General features: G+C 40.9%; 1 protein-coding gene across 12 annotated transcripts in view; it reads right to left on the bottom strand.

Annotated features, from left to right (window-relative positions):
* The window catches only part of ADGRV1 (adhesion G protein-coupled receptor V1), a 235,158-nt gene that overhangs the window by 187,369 nt on the left and 31,652 nt on the right, over positions 1–16,137 (bottom strand). For 11 of the 12 annotated variants that reach the window (XR_013394656.1, XM_077936223.1, XM_077936222.1 and 8 more), the window contains 9 exons: positions 14,638–14,764; positions 14,367–14,549; positions 13,698–13,878; positions 12,590–12,753; positions 10,787–10,910; positions 9,616–9,882; positions 7,931–8,057; positions 2,469–2,686; positions 563–1,306 (listed from right to left, as the gene is read on the bottom strand). Coding sequence is in view for 11 of the 12 variants with exons in the window: in XM_077936223.1 (XP_077792349.1) it covers positions 563–1,306; positions 2,469–2,686; positions 7,931–8,057; positions 9,616–9,882; positions 10,787–10,910; positions 12,590–12,753; positions 13,698–13,878; positions 14,367–14,549; positions 14,638–14,764 (2,135 nt within the window). In the remaining variant the exon portion in view is untranslated. The remainder of the gene's footprint in view (positions 1–562; positions 1,307–2,468; positions 2,687–7,930; positions 8,058–9,615; positions 9,883–10,786; positions 10,911–12,589; positions 12,754–13,697; positions 13,879–14,366; positions 14,550–14,637; positions 14,765–16,137) is intronic. The other variant, XM_077936224.1, reaches the window with a different exon arrangement.

Consider the following 16,137-nt stretch of genomic DNA (forward strand, 5'->3'; position numbering starts at 1 on the left):
GAACTGTGGTTTGTTCAAAGAGGGAAGGGGAAGCTTTCAGTCTGCTTGTGCATGTGAGAAGGAAGAAGAGAGAAGGTGGATAAGCCATGGTTTCCCATTTTTTCTGAATCAGGCCAGTGGTAAAGGGACAATGCAATATTATACAAACAAATATTCATGCCCCTTCCAAGGCTGATTAGCACACCTGCTTCTAGGAAACTAAACATGTCTATGCAGTTTGAGATTGAGAATAGAGATATGCATGCAGGAATGGTTGCTGAATGGTCCTGGAGAACTGAAGTCGACATTAATGTTATATATTTATATTATACTTTTAAGAATGTGAACAATCACTGTATGCTATATCCTGTCACTGGGTTGTACAACAACAAAAACACACACAGAGAGATTTAATATTATTTTTTGCAAGTATGTTGCTAGATTTCCTGCACAAGAAAAAAATATTTAACAACTGAAAATGATTCCAGTAACTGGAATATGTCCCCCCCCCCCCCGAATGGAGTTTGGTCCTGTCAAATTCCAGATATAAAAGAGAAAGGTTGATACATGACATACTGCTTACCATCAGCAATTGCTTCTCCTTTGAGGCTCTTGATGCCTCCAGGCACAGGACTTCCATCAATGAAAAACTCAATTATGCCATCATCCAGTGTAATCAGAAGGTGGAGCCAAATGTTTTCCTCTAAGTATTTCATGACCGTGATCTTAGCCACATATGTCACGTTTGACGGCTGCGGCATGTAATGAAGCCTTACAGAAACATGAGATTCATTTGTGTGGATTTTCACTCCGTAATACATTGTCCCACTGCCATCGTCCTTCGCCAGGAGAAATCCATCACTATTGGCACTAGGAATCACCCATGCTGAAAATGTAAATTTGGCAAGCGTTCTGTTCTTACTGATGTGGAACTCGGGTTCGATGACCCCATATGCATCCTCTTCACCACTAAAAAACAAAGCATCTGTTCCAGTGTGATGACGTCGCATGTGAGGCTGTGACTGCACCACATTTGAAAACCTTCCCAGCAACAAGCAATCAATCATTGGAGGTAACCCTTCTTTGAATGTACTGGATACTATTTCCCAGCCAATCCGGACATCTCCAAACGTTCCCTGCTGCCTCAAAACTGTAAAGTTGGTAATGTGGGACATATCATCTTCAGACAGTACATCTTCTGCTATCTCCCTCGCCTGGCTTTTGGGATCTAGGATAAAGACTCCAAAGGGATCGTCATTGAATGGGATCATCACAGTGACAGAAAGGTTGGTTTCAGCTAACTGACCACCAGGACCTGGGAAACCACCTGAAATATTAAAATAAAAGTTTAACAAAATTCTTTATTAACTTCATAATTATTTACATTTCTTTCTAAATCCTATCCTTCTACGAAGGAGCTCAGAACAGCACCCATAATCTTCATCCCTCACATATTTTATCACCCAGTGAAACTCACAGATGCGTGGGGATTTGAACTCGACTCTTCATTTGGCTACAAAACTACACCTTTCCCAGCCAAAAGTGCAGTTAGTACTACATATTTTTTTTGAAATAATTTTTATTAAAGATTATCTTGAATTACAAAAAAAATGCAATGTCACTTTTTTCAGATCATAGAGTCTCTTAGCTACATTCAATGTAAGACAATGTTGTATATGGCATAGGGCTGAAGGCGAGGAGAGAGTGGTGGGGAGAGGGTGGGTGGTACATTTGTTTATTGATTTTCCTTTTCCCCCAAATTGGTATCCGTGTGAGGTTTTTGTGTCAGCGTCACTTGGGCAGGTTCTCTTTCTCTTTTATTTTATTTTTAAAAATGACAACTGAAAGAATTGTAGCAACTAAGAGTGGCTAATCAGCAGAATTAAACGATAAAGCTGGCAGTAGTTAATGAGGGGGTCTGTGTAGCAGTGGCATCCTCCTGGCATTAGCACTGTGCTGATCAGGAGCAGAGCAGCAGCAAGGCTGGGGGAGCTCTGGGTTGGCAGAGTGTACCTATGGGGAAGCCAGCAACCTGCAGCTCCCTCAGCCTTGATGCCATCCTTCTTGGACAAGCTCAGTGCATCTGCCAGGAGGACACCATGCCCACCCTCCACTAATCACTGCTGGTTTTATCATTTGATTATCATATTCTCTAGTAGTGTTCCCTGGAATGTGGAGCATTTTGACAATAATAAACAATTGGTCTTGTTTTCTATCTAGCTCAGTACTGTCTACACAATGACTTTCAGTGGACCTCCAGGGTTTCAGGCAGGGTTCTCGCCACCTGTAGATGTCAGGGTCTTCTGCGTGAGAAGCAGTTGCTCTTACGGCTTTCCCCATTGTAACTATGTAAGCCAACACTTCTGTGCTGTTTCTTCAGATTTGGACAAGGGGACCCCCCCCCCCGTTTCCATTGTAATAATAATAATAATAATAATAATAATTTATTATTTGTACCCTGCCCATCTGGCTGGGTTTCCCCAATGTACCTGAAGCATTCACCAGCTTTAGCATGTAAAATTCATTGAATTCGGGGATTTTGTCTGGAATGGCATGGAGAGTTATAGGCCGTGATTGCTGGCCATCCAAGAACCAGACAACCCCACAGACTTGATAAAACTCTTCTCCTGGGTCCAAAGCAGAATCGTTTTCAAACAGCTGCCATGCCAAGGAAACATTGCCAAAGTGGCCTCTGTGTCTCAGAACCCTGTGCAGTAGATGGACACAAACAAGAGTCATTTCTCAGACAGGTAGCATCAAGAACAACAAGAACAAAAATACAGATATAATATGAATGCATTTCATGTTTCTCCACATAATCCATCTACAATACCTTCTTGGGAAGGAAGCAAAGAACACTGAGGTTTATTTATCTGCATTTGCAGCCCAGTCCTAAAAGACATCTTCAATGCAGTGCAAACAAGGAGGGTGTCATTTCACTCCTTTTAGTTCCTATAGCGGCTCATGTTCATACTTAATCAGATAAAGCATTATCATAAAAATCCTGGCTGAGATCCAAATACCTACTTTATGCATGCTCAAGAGGCAATCTGGGCTCTTCCAGTGAAGGATTTTTGAATTTGTTTCCTTGAGCACAACACACAGACACACATCTGATAAAATTTGCAACCCATTGCACTCCTGGGTGCACAGAACTAGCTAAGTGGACTCTGACCATTATCAGGAGCCATAATCAAAATATAGGACTCTCATAGAAAATCTTAAGTGTTGCACAGGGAATTGGCAAGAAGCCATAGGACGCCTTCATTGAATGTGCAAAACAAGCAGTAAATTGACTCTCTGTGGTAGGGGTGTGGCCAATCTTGGCCTGCCATAAGCTCCAATTTAGCCCACAATGTCATTTTACACAAACCACACCTACTTGACAATCAGCTGGTGTGACTTGCAATGCCAGCTGATGCGCAGGAGGGCAGGGTTTCGATTCTGCCTTGCATGCACAAACAGGTCTTGCAGCCAAAACAGGGTTTAGGCTTCCACTTGACAGCTGATGGGCAGGGTTTGGCTTTGTGTTCTATTAGGATCAGGCGCTGTGGTCTAAACCACAGAGCCTGGGCTTGCTGATCAGAAGGTCGGCGGTTCAAATCCCCACGGTGGGGTGAGCTCCTGTTGCTCAGTTCCTGCTCCCGACAACCTAGCTGTTTGAAAGCATGTCAAAGTCCAAGTAGATAAATAGGTACCACTCCAGCAAGAAGGTAAATGACGTTTCTGTGCACTGCTGTGGTTCGCCAGAAGCGTCTTAGTCATGCTGGCCACATGATCCAGAAGCTGCACACCGGCTCGCTCGGCCAGTAAAGCGAGATGAGCGCCACAACCCCAGAGTCGTTCGCGACTGGACCTAATGGTCAGGGGTCCCTTTACCTTTATGCTCGGCCAAGGCAGACATTTGCAAGCATTAGTGGTATGCAGGAGAAGTCCCCTCCCTTTGCTGGAAAAATGCACCTTCCTTCCTTCCTTCCTTCCTTCCCATTCACTTGATATAGCAGAGGGAAAAGAAGGGTGTGTTTTGTAAGCAAAGGCAGAGCATGGGACCTGCTGCCTGTATTCCTCCTTTTCTCCCCTCCTTATCACTTTTGCAAGCCCCACAGGATGCATTTTGACAGGTGGGCAGGGCAAACTGCCTGTTAATCATGTGACAACATAATTACAGAGAACAGATTTTAAGACTGGGGAAAAATGAGAAATTGATATATTTGTCCATTCCTGCTCTCAGCATGCTGTGTAAAGGCAGCTTAATGAGGGAACGATGCTATTGGCTTTTTAAGAAAGGCTAATCTGCACTTTACTCTGCTTGTGCAAGGTGCAGGATTACAGCCCAAGTTAACTAAACATAGAGCAAAAGATTTGTTCTGTCAGTCACTGGCTGCTTGGCAAGATAGACTCAAAAGCACTAATTATCCAAAATGAATCAGACAAGTAACATAACATCACTGATTCTTGTTATTACAAGTAGAATAAAACTTCTATTGAGAGTGGCAGGAAATAAACTAACTACAGGGAATATGTATTAAACCAGATACTGTTGTTTGCAAATGGCTCCTTTCAATGTGCAGGAGGAACTCAAATGTTCAGAGACATCTCCCACACAACTTAGGTCTTCACTTCAGTTCTGAAGGCTGCTCTGTGCATGCACTTGCATGTCAAGACCCCATAACCACCCCCTTGATGATAAATAAAAAACACCAGCCCACAGATATTTGGTTAATGTTATTGGGCAATTTTTGGTCACAACTTTATTGGTTACAGAATGTGAGTGGTATTGGCTTAGGTATTGAATAGACCCGACCATATCTGACTCCTGCCCATTGCGCAGGGAATCCGGTAAGGGTAAACCACCAGAAGGGGGAGCCCTGCTGATACAAACCAACTCAAGCTCCACCAGGGTTCCTGAAGCAGTTGTGGCATGGCCTAGCCCCACCCCGGGCTCTGGACAAGATCCACACGCCCGTATTCCTTTAACGGAATACCCTTAAGGTTGGAGGGGCAGGGTGGCCACACCTCCCTACCCCCATCATGCACACACACACACAAAAACGATACCACACTCCGAGGCAGGAGGCATTTCCACGGAGGGATGGAGGTAGCTAGCGGGGTCGTCCTCAGTCTACGAAAGAAGCCCCAAGCGCAATGGCAGATGAGACAGCAAGCGCGACGTGAAGAGGCAGCAAGCGCCGTGGAGTGGGAGCAGCAAACGCACGAACGGTCCAGATTGAGGAAGCAAGCTGAGAGAAAGCTTAAATGGGTCCTGGCCACACACACACACCCAGCCAGCGGATTGGCTGGCTGATTGATGATGTGGCCGGGATCCTCCAGGCAATGGGGGACTTCGTCCCCTGCCCCCAGAAGAGAGTGGGTAGCCACATGGTCCACCGCAACTCCTCCCCACGGTTAAGTGGAGCAGATTTCTGCTGCATAGACAGAGATGGCGATGACAATGACAATGTTCTCCCTGAAAAAGCCTTTGTTCTTGTGTATACATCGCATTGTCCACAAAGATTAACACTGTCATAAGTTTCTGCGAACATTAGTTCTATCTTCTATATTTTTCATTAGCTGACATCCAAGGCACATATAATCAGGGCCGGATTTAGGTTTGATGAGGCCCTAAGCTACTGAAGGTAAAGGGGCCCTCTATATGTCCAGTTGTCGTTTGTCAACAACAAATTGTAGCTGTTAGAAATGAGCGAACCAGTGATATTTTAGGGAGCAGGCTAGCAGGCGGGGCCCATTTCTTACATCATAGGAGCCTACACAGCACAAAACACTGTTGCTGTGTGTAGGTTTTATTTTTATTTTTATTATCTTATATTTTGGAAATGTACATCCATGTTTCTTTTTCTTTATTTTTTTTTGGGGGGGGCGCAAGAGAGTGGGGCCCTAAGCTATAGCTTGTTTAGCTTATACGTAAATCTGGCACTAGGGATGCGGGTGGCGCTGTGGGTTAAACCACAGAGCCTAGGACTTGCTGATCAGAAGGTCGGCGGTTCGAATCCCCGCGGCGGGGTGAGCTCCCATTGCTCGGTCCCTGCTTCTGCCAACCTAGCAGTTTGAAAGCACATCAAAGTGCAAGTAGATAAATAGGTACCGCTCCGGCGGGAAGCTGTACACTGGCTCCCTTGGCCAGTAAAGCGAGATGAGCACCGCAACCCGAGTCAGTCATGACTGGACCTAATGGTCAGTCCTAATGTTTTACCTTTAAATCCGGCACTGCATGTAATATATTATTAAGAACATAAGAAGAGGCCTTCTGGATCAAGCCAAAGGCCTATTCGGTCCAGCATTTTGTTTTCACAGCAGCCAACAAGTGTCTATGAAAAGCCCACAAGCAGGACCTGGTGCAACAGCGGTCTTCCCACCTGCAGTTCCCTGCAAACAGTATTCAGAGGCATTCTGCCTCCCTCTGTACCATGTGCAATAACAAGGCTTTAGTAATTAATTAATTTGGGAACAATAACGCTCCATTAACTCACTGAAAAGTTGAAATGGAGCCACGATAGAATGAGGTAAGGCATCTGGGAAGCTTACTTAATCGTAACAGTCCAGCTTTGGGGAAAGGTGCCTAGTGAATTTCTTTCACAGGAAAACTCTGAAGTAGTCACAAGAAACAGCCAAGGTCCCTTTTGCTACAGGGCAGACACATTGTGCCCCCACTTGTCTTTTTTCAACCTGACAACTGTGTTTAACAAAGGCTTGTTTACTCACAGAGAGCTATGTTTTGAGAATACTGAGATAATAATTCACCAATTTAAGAAAAATCTCTCAACTCACAGCCAGGCCATTCAAAAAGCTTTAGTCATATTCTAAATAAAGAAAAAGCTTTCTCTCTTTTTCTGGGGGGAGGAGAGAAATCAGCAGCAACTTTTGGGGAGAAATAAACACCACAGGGAAAATCCTCTTCACAGCTATTTAGCCCAGAATCATTACTGGAGTTTCACTAGCTTATCTCTATGGCCTACCAATGCACTTGTAAGAGTGTCAACGGATTCTACACCGCCTGCTGAGTTAATTGGCAGCATAGCAAGGGTCATCAGTCAAACAAAAATAACTTTTTAAACCCTGCTGGCCCTGGGTACATTCATGAATGAGCACCAATAATAGCCTGCAGAAAGTCCTTTCAAGCCAAGCAGGTTTTGATTTTCTTTCCCCAAATCCTTTCAAGATTAACACAAATATTCAGAAAAGAAAACAAACATCAGAAGCTTTATATAACTAAAAGAATTGTTTGAGGTAAATTTTCAAAGCAAGTACTTCCACCGAACACAACTTGCTAGACGCCCTAACATAGTTTTTGTCAACATGCTGACCCCCCCCCCCCCCAGAACTCCAACAATATCTGGAGGGTCAGCAGCATGATTCCCACTTTTATTTATAATTCTTAACTTTTATTTACATGTTCATTCAGAATTCAAAGTTGCCATTTGAACATTTTTAGAAATAGCATTATTATCTTGATCTGCCAATTCAGCTGGCTATCTTGGAAAGGGATTCCCACTATCTACTCTGTTCAGCATATTTACTTTCATAAATTGCCTTATAGTTTCTTATAATTTCCTTTCTACAAAGCAGTGCATGTTATCATACTTGGATTTTCCTTTACACATGCCAGAAGGGAGGCTCCATTTTTTCCCAAGGGTACAGCCCTGACAGATCATATTGTCTCAATATATATATAGAGAGAGAGAGAGAGAAGGGAATTGTTTCCAAGAAAGGTCCATATATACAAATAGTCACATGTTAAACTCCTTCTAAAACTATGCAAATATTAAAAACTTTCCCCTTGTGCAATTTTTGACATAGAAGCATCTTTTGAAACACTTCTGATTGCTTAAAACCTTACTGTCGCAAGGACGAGTAAGACTGAATTGATTCCAGGAAAGTGTGATCCAAGATATTTACTGAAGTGACAAGCTGCATTTAGTTGAGTGTTACTTACAAAAAATCATTGGTCTTGCCTTCTTCTACTGCTTTGTCTATACGCTCCAATGAGAAGATGCCATTTGGGTCATCATTTGCTTCAATTATTACTGTTGCCATTCCAGATCCGTAGACCACTGTGTCTCCTAAGCAACAATTTTTTTGTTTAAAGATAATGCTAAAAGCAAACAGCATAATATCGGGGGGGGGGGGATTCCATACCCTAGCCTAATGTTTTTTCTAGATCCAAGATTCTGTATATCTGCCATCTAGTTCAGACAACCTTCTCCTGTTGTATGTTGTAAAAGGGACAGTATGCCTTTCCACAACACACACACAAGCTTGGTCCTACCAGACATACCGGTATATGTGGGAAATATATCTGCATATGGTCTGTGTGCATAAAATCCAACTCACATAGGCCTGAATTAAGAGGTTTGCTTCACAGATTTTTGCATATGTGGGATGTGAAGTTCTGGCTGATATCAGGTCTATCTGGCTCTCATAACTCTCCCTGGGCCACACCATCTCTCCCCAGACCATGCCCATCAACAGCCCAGCTCTGTACTCTCCTCAAATGATTTTGTCTGGCTGGATGTAAACTGTGTTAATGCCTCTTGTCTGCCTGGAGGATGTGCAGATGAGGTGGGAGTGTAGAAACTTCTGACTTTTGTGAGAGGAATGTAGCCTACTCTATCTTTTGTCCCACCAGCTTTTGCTTCTGACTGCCCGTAGCTGGTATGTGGACCTTGGAAGGTTGCCAGTAAGGGAATGGGGACCTCAGGCTGAAGGCAGCTCCCCCTTGTTTTATGCAAATATTATGCCCATACATTGCTTTTATGGGGCATCCCAAGGTAGACAGGCACATCTGGTAGCCATGGCCGGAAGACATAGTCTTGTTCCTCCACTGCTCACACAGAGGTTGCCCAAGCAGGGTCTAAAAGAAAAAAGCTAAGGTAGCCTTTGAAAACAGCATGCCATCATGCACACTGGAGTAAATGGGCTCTGTTCATGAGTAACTACCCAGAAGTCTGAATAGACAGGATGATGGCTATTAGCATACCTGACACTGGGAGCCTAAGTGGTATATGGAGCTTGTTTTTATTTATTTATTTATCTATACTTTGGAGCCAATGAAGTGAACCCAGTATGACTGAAGTCTTCTAGATCACAGCCTGAGCTTGTATGTTTAAGATAACAGGATGAGAGAACCGACTATTATAAAGCACCACTTTATGGCTGCCATGAAGTTTATATACAACAATAAAAACATCAAATATATTGCACAGCACAATGACACATTTGTACTTAACCCCGTGTAAATTTATACCTAGCCACTTATGCCTATCTTTTTCTCTTTTGTTCTATATATGTAAGGCTGGGGGTTATTTACATATATATTGGTTGTTTTAATATCCAACACAAATAATGAAAGCCAAATTAGCTCTATAAAAGTCGGTCACAAAACAAATCAGCTGGGTGTTTTTGTTTTGCTTCTAATCCAGCAATATTACAACCAGCCCCAATTGCATGGATGCAGGCATACTGCACATTTCACAAGGGTATAAAAAGGATGCTTTAATGTGAAGAAGCATGGGAATACCCTAATCAGCTCCCCCAAAATATCATTCACGAAATGAGAAAAGCAACATCAGAAATGCAGCAGCTGCTTAGTTTACATAGAGATCAAATAATCATTTGAACCTGTTGAGTTGAAGAGAATGATATAAAAAGTCTCATCCGACTCAGGGGTATCGTCATCATTGATAAACACAGTTATGTTTTGTTCTCGTATTCCAACATCAAAAAAAAGCACACCACTCTTTTCGCTAGGCATAAAGTCTCCCTCTTCAGCGGTGGCTCCTCCATTAACAGTGGCGTACGAAACCGAAACGGCATCAACATCTGAGCCATTCCTTATGACTACAAAATTAGCAATGCCGCCTTCATGAGCCTTCACAACAACAGGATCTGAAATGCATATACAGTGTGCAAAAGAAAGAGAAATCAATACAACAGAACTGTAACCTTCCTTTGCAAATATTGTTTCCAGTAAAGAGAAAAAAAACTACTTTATATTGAGATACACGTTTCATAGTACTGAATGTCTCCACTCCACTGTTACCTTACAAATTAGGAGAAGAGCATAACACACTAATAAGCTTCCAGGCAAAGATTTACTGCCATCATTATATTTATACCTTCAGGGTTTGAAATGCTCTAAATGGCTTACAGTAAAATAATCACAATACAGATTAGATCATAGAATTATAGAGTTGGAAAGGATTCTAAGGATCATCTAGCCCAACCCCCTGAAATGCAGGAATATTCAGCTGTCCCATTCGGGGATAAAACCTGCAACCTTGGCATTATCAGCACCATGCTCTAATCAACTGAGACTACAGTGGCACAATGCAGACATCACACCAAACCATGGTTTATGCTAACCATAGTTAAGGACCCCACAATATGGTATGAATTCGGAAATGTACAACAGTAATACCATTATTGCTTTCATTTCCCCTCTGTTCAGTACTCAGCTTCATAAGTTCATTCCTCCTTCCATGGCTCAGAACCTCTTGAGATGGAGCAATGGTCCAAATTTTCATTTGTCAATGGTTTTCAAACTAAGAAATAATGTCAAACCACATCTAATACACACTGTGGTTTGATATCCTGGTCTGGAAGCTCCTTTACAAACTATGATCTGACATACCATGCTGCCAAAAGGCAGGTTATAAATGCAATAAATAAATAAAATAAAATGAGCACATAGGAGATCACAAATTAAGAGAAAGCCAAGCAGATTGTGCCACTCCTATTTATCTTGTTTTAGATCCATCACTCAATATAAGCTACACTGAAGATCTCTCACCAGCAAAATAAATTGGGTCGTCGTTTTTTGTAATCTGCAAGGTTGCAGTGGTTATATTTCCAATTCTAGCACCCCCTGTGGCATTGAAAAGACTAAGGATGAATACCTCGATTTCTTCAGGTATCTGAAAAAATATAAAAAGTTAACGTATGTTACCTCTAAATGCTGTATAATTAAAACAAAGTTGCCAAACATTAACTCTTGCAAATCATGGAACACAACTGTAGAATAATGGGAATATTAAAAGAAACAGAATAATGAATGCAGAATAATGAGATCTACCATAAGTTACAAATATATATCCTAGATTAGCTGGTTTGATACACTATAATCAGAAGAAGAAGAAGAAGAAGAAGAAGAAGAAGAAGAAGAAGAAGAAGAAGAAGAAGAATAGTAGTAGTAGTAGTAGTAGTAGTAGTTCGGATTTGATATCCTGCTTTATCACTACTTTAAGGAGTCTCAAAGCAGCTAAGATTCTCCTTTCCCTGCCTCCCCCACAACAAACACTCTGTGAGGTGAGTGGAGCTGAGAGACTTCAAATAAGTGTGACTAACCCAAGGTCACCCAGCAGCAGCAGGTTCACCAGATTACGAGACTACCACTCTTAACCACTACACCACACTGACTCTCAGCATAACAATGGGTATGTTTGAGCTTAATACTTTCCCCCTTTAAATCAGTGGAGCTTAAAACTGCTGATGTTTGCCACTTTCGATGGTACTTCCCTACTATGATAATTTCCCAGTAGCTTGGAGGATGATCATTTCATATATTTACAACAAAGAAAGAAAATTGAGGCTCTCAAACTGAAGGAAGATGTATAGATGGTTGCTAGAATGGGAAACTAAGAGGTTAAATCTGTAATGATTAAATGGGCACAAGACATAGGACATAATATACAAATGGAAGATTGGGAAAAATTACGGAATGTGGATCTAAAATTTACCGACTGTATAACTCTGAAAGAGAATTGCATGAAAATGATGTACCGATGGTATACGACCCCTGTTAAACTTGCTAAGATGTATAGAACAAGCTCTAACAAACGTTGGAAATATAAAGAATCAGATGGCACGTTTTATCATATGTGGTGGAGTTGTAAAGCAATCAAAAATTATTGGGAAATGATATATAATCAATTGAAGAAGATGTTTAAAGCAACTTTTGTTAAAAAGCCAAAAGCTTTCTTGTTAGGCATTACAGGAGTGGAGTTGTCAAAAGAGTGGAAGAAGCTATTTATGTAGACTACAACGGCAGCCAGGATTCTCCTAGCCCAAAAATGGAAAGATGACAGAATACCAACAAAAGAAAAATGGCAAACTAAACTGATGGAATATGCAGAACTGGCGAAACTCACGGGAACACTCAGAAACAATGACAATAGAGACTTTAAAAAGGACTAGGAACCATTGATGTTGGATTTACAGAAATACTGTAAAGAAATGGACTCATTAGCCAGGTTTGAGTAACGCTTACAACAAGGATAACATGTAAAATATAAAAAAAGAGCAATTTAAAAATGAATTAAGGTAAAATATAACATGTAAGAAGATATGATATAAAAAGGTGAAGAATATAAGAGCAATTGGATAAGACTACAAAATAAGGAAAATAAATGAAGCAGAAGCAGTGATTGTTGAATGAACCAGAGGAGAAAGTTGTTGGGAAGTCATGGGGAGTGGGGGAGGGGGTTTTGGGATTCTTTGAATAACTCTTTTTTCTGTATGTGTTGAAAATGTCAAATATTAAACTGGAAAACTAATTTAATAATAATAAAAAAGTTACTTGCATAAAAGTGTTTACCTCATCAGGCACTGAATATACGGTGATATTTTTTGAAAATTCTTCATTTCCAAAGAAAACTGTCCCTTGCTCCGGGAAGATGTCTTTTGTAGAAGCTGGGTAAGTTGCCCAAGACACAGTTACATTGCCAAAAGTTCCTTGGCTTCGCAAGACTCTGAACACCGCTTTGAAACACAAATGCATTAACTGGTAAATGTACAGCATTAAGAGATTCAAAGACGAGTAGAAAAACTCCAAGAAAAAAACAGTTTTAAAAGATAAGTATCTGTAACTATGAAACTGGCATATACTCATTTACAGACATTCATCCCAAGGAAGAATGCTGCTTATTGCAAGCTCAATAAATAGCAAGCCACCATTATTATTATTATTATTATTGTTGTTGTTGTTGTTGCAGCAGAGAACTGTGCTATGGCATCTGCTGCAGCATCACTTCTCATGTCATGAAGGTCCCAGATGAGAAATCTTGAGCTATGTTAAAACTGTAACAAATAATAATAATAATAATAATAATAATAATAATAATAATAATAATAATTTATTTGTACCCCGCCCATCTGGCTGAGTTTCCCCAGCCATGCTGGGCGGCTTCCAACAAAGATTAAAAATACATTAAAATGTCACACATTAAAAACTTCCATGAACAGGGCTGCCTTCAGATGTCTTCTAAATGTCAGGAAGTTGTTTATCTCTTTGACATCTGATGGGAGGGCGTTCCACAGGGAAGGCGCCACTACCGAGAAGGCCCTCTGCCTGGTTCTCTGTAGCTTTGCTTCTCACGGTGAGGGAACCGCCAGAAGGCCCTCGGAGCTGGACCTCCGTGTCCGGGCCGAACGATGGGGGCGGAGACTATGGCTCATCATACCTGTGTCACCTTCCTCACACCTCAGGTACACAAATATTGCCATGTGGAAGAGCCACAGAATGGAGTCCTCCTCTGTTACCTGGGCTCCAGATTTTACAGTATAGGAAGGAACTCTGTAGCAGCAGCATCTGTACTATGAGGGGTATCAGGTGAAGGAGTCTTGAGAGACAGTAAGTTACCAATTTATGATAAAATGGCAAGACTTAATATGAGCTAACCTACAACAGAGCAGTAAGGAATTACCAGCATAGAAGTCTCTGCCTTTGCTTTCATTTATTGTTATTGTTAATTCATCCTCAGCAAACTGAATTATTCCATGGGGATCATCATTCTTCAAGATGGTTATGTTGACGACTGTGGCATTTCCCAGTTTACTTGGCAGCTCACCGTGGCTACTGAGAACCACTGAGTAAAATTCATCCAACTAGAACAGGGAAACCAAATCAGAACAATATGGTCTGGCAACACTCATAGCAATCAAGAGACCAGTCCAAATTTATCGATCAGCCAGCGTAAAATAAAATTTAGCAAATGTTACCTCAGGATGTGGAAAGTGTAACTCATATTTTAAGAGTAGCACAACTGCCTATTAGACACAAATGGAAAATGATATATCTGCCCTCTGTAGATGACTAGTGTTTGAGAGCATGGAATATAGCTTACTCATTTAAACTTACAGACATGTGAAAACACAAAAAAGAATCAGGAAACAGAAACATAACATTTCCTCCTCCATCTCAACACAAAGTCCCCATGATTATTTCATTCTTAGGGCAATGGTAGCATTTTCAACACTGCATAACCCACCAAAAATCCCATCAATTCAGGGGGATGTTTTAGATACTAAATGTCAGAAGTGCATCCTTTATTATTCCAAGTTAGGCATGAGGAATTCTATTTGCCTCTCTTTACCTCTGGAATCCCATCCATTTTTGTAAGCAACGTAATTTTAATTTCTCTTTCTCCAGGCTTAAACTCCAGGATTCCTGTACTTCCATAGAACTCGCTGTCTCTTGGTTCTACAGTATAACGTAGAAATTGCTTGATGAGGGCTCCCCTGGACCGGACAATCTGAAGTTCAACAGATTCTCCTTCCTTTAAAACAAATCAAAAATCCAAAAGATTCAGTATTCTTATTTGGTGTGGTTCCATCATGAAAGGGGTTTAGTTTCTGAGCACTTACTTTTATCCTGTACGGCCCTCTTGAAGATAAAGAAAATTCAAACACTCCTCCAGGATCATCATTTTCCAGAATAACCACTTCACGGCTAATATAGCCAGATTTCAGGATCTGATTTTCCACATTCACCCTGAAGAAATAATTCCAAAGATGCTTTTAACCAGCAAGTTAGTTTAGCATTAAATGCAGCAGATGCCTGCGTAAAACACTGGGGCTTCCCCTCCACCACCTACAACCATGTTATTCTGAAATACCCTCCCAATGAAGGTACATTTGGCCCCATCACTGGCTCCCCTTCTGGAGCAAACACACATTTTATTTGCTAATGGATTGAATATATTATTCACTTTGTTATTCTTTTATTATATTGCCTTTGACTGATTATTATTTTTTGCATTCATATTTTTGTATTGTAAAACCACTTTATGAATGAATGTCGAAAAGTGGTATACAAAAGCTGTACTTAAACAAAGAATGAACAAAGTCTTTCTGCACAGACTATATTTTATTTATATTTGCCTAGAATTTTTCCCCAAAAAAAGATTAAACGTGCACACTTCACACAGAGAAAGACAATAAAACACAGTGACATACAAGAGTACTGGATGGTAAGCTTTTAAAAGCACTGCTGGATTTGAAAGCACTGAAGAGCAGGTTTTAGTGTCCTACTAACATGTAACAAACTTTCCAATAACATTTGCTATGAAAAGTTGTTGAAAGTAAATATTTTGTTTCCAACTTCATCTGAGATGACATTTTGCCCCTTGATTGTTTCCTGTGCTGCAGATCTACCCAACAAGCAGAGATGATTTCAAGAGCTTACACTGCCAATGAGAATCCTTTAAAATGGCTTAAATGCAAAGGTTTCTGTGCATACACACACTAAACCTGAATCTTATTCTTAACCAAATTCAGTGTTCCTGAAGTGATACTCAAGTTCAGGAACTGAAGTTGTTAACTAATGTTAACTACTGCTTAAGCTCTTGATTAGTTGCTGGAGCATATAAAGATGCAGATATTATGTTCCTAGGCAATTTGTATTAATTGTTTTTAAATGATCAATGATGTATTTAAATTGGCTGCAGCACTAAATTGTGCAATTTATTTCAATAAAACCCCAATCCTAAACCCGCTTACATGGAAGTAATTCTCCCTGAACATGGAAGCATTTACTTCCAAGTCAATGTGCATAGGGTTGTGATGTATGTTCCCTAAACATTGCAGTGAAAGCACACAATCTATTTGAGGATGAAAGCAATTTCTGCTTAACTCTAATTATTCAGCTCCATTATACCATATTTGGGAGGCCTGATTTCCCAGCGGTGAAATCAGAACAACCAATCTACTGTTCTGCATTATCTTCAAACATCAAACACCAAGCCATGCATTCATAACTTTTTATTATTATTCATAGGCCCTACATAAAGGAACGTTTTCAGTCCTCCACCCCATGCTCCCAAAGAAAACAGCAACAGGAAGCATGCATTGCCCAAGGAGGTCCGA

This window comes from Podarcis muralis, chromosome 11, assembly GCF_964188315.1.
Source record: "Podarcis muralis chromosome 11, rPodMur119.hap1.1, whole genome shotgun sequence".
Taxonomy (NCBI): Eukaryota; Metazoa; Chordata; class Lepidosauria; order Squamata; family Lacertidae; genus Podarcis; species Podarcis muralis.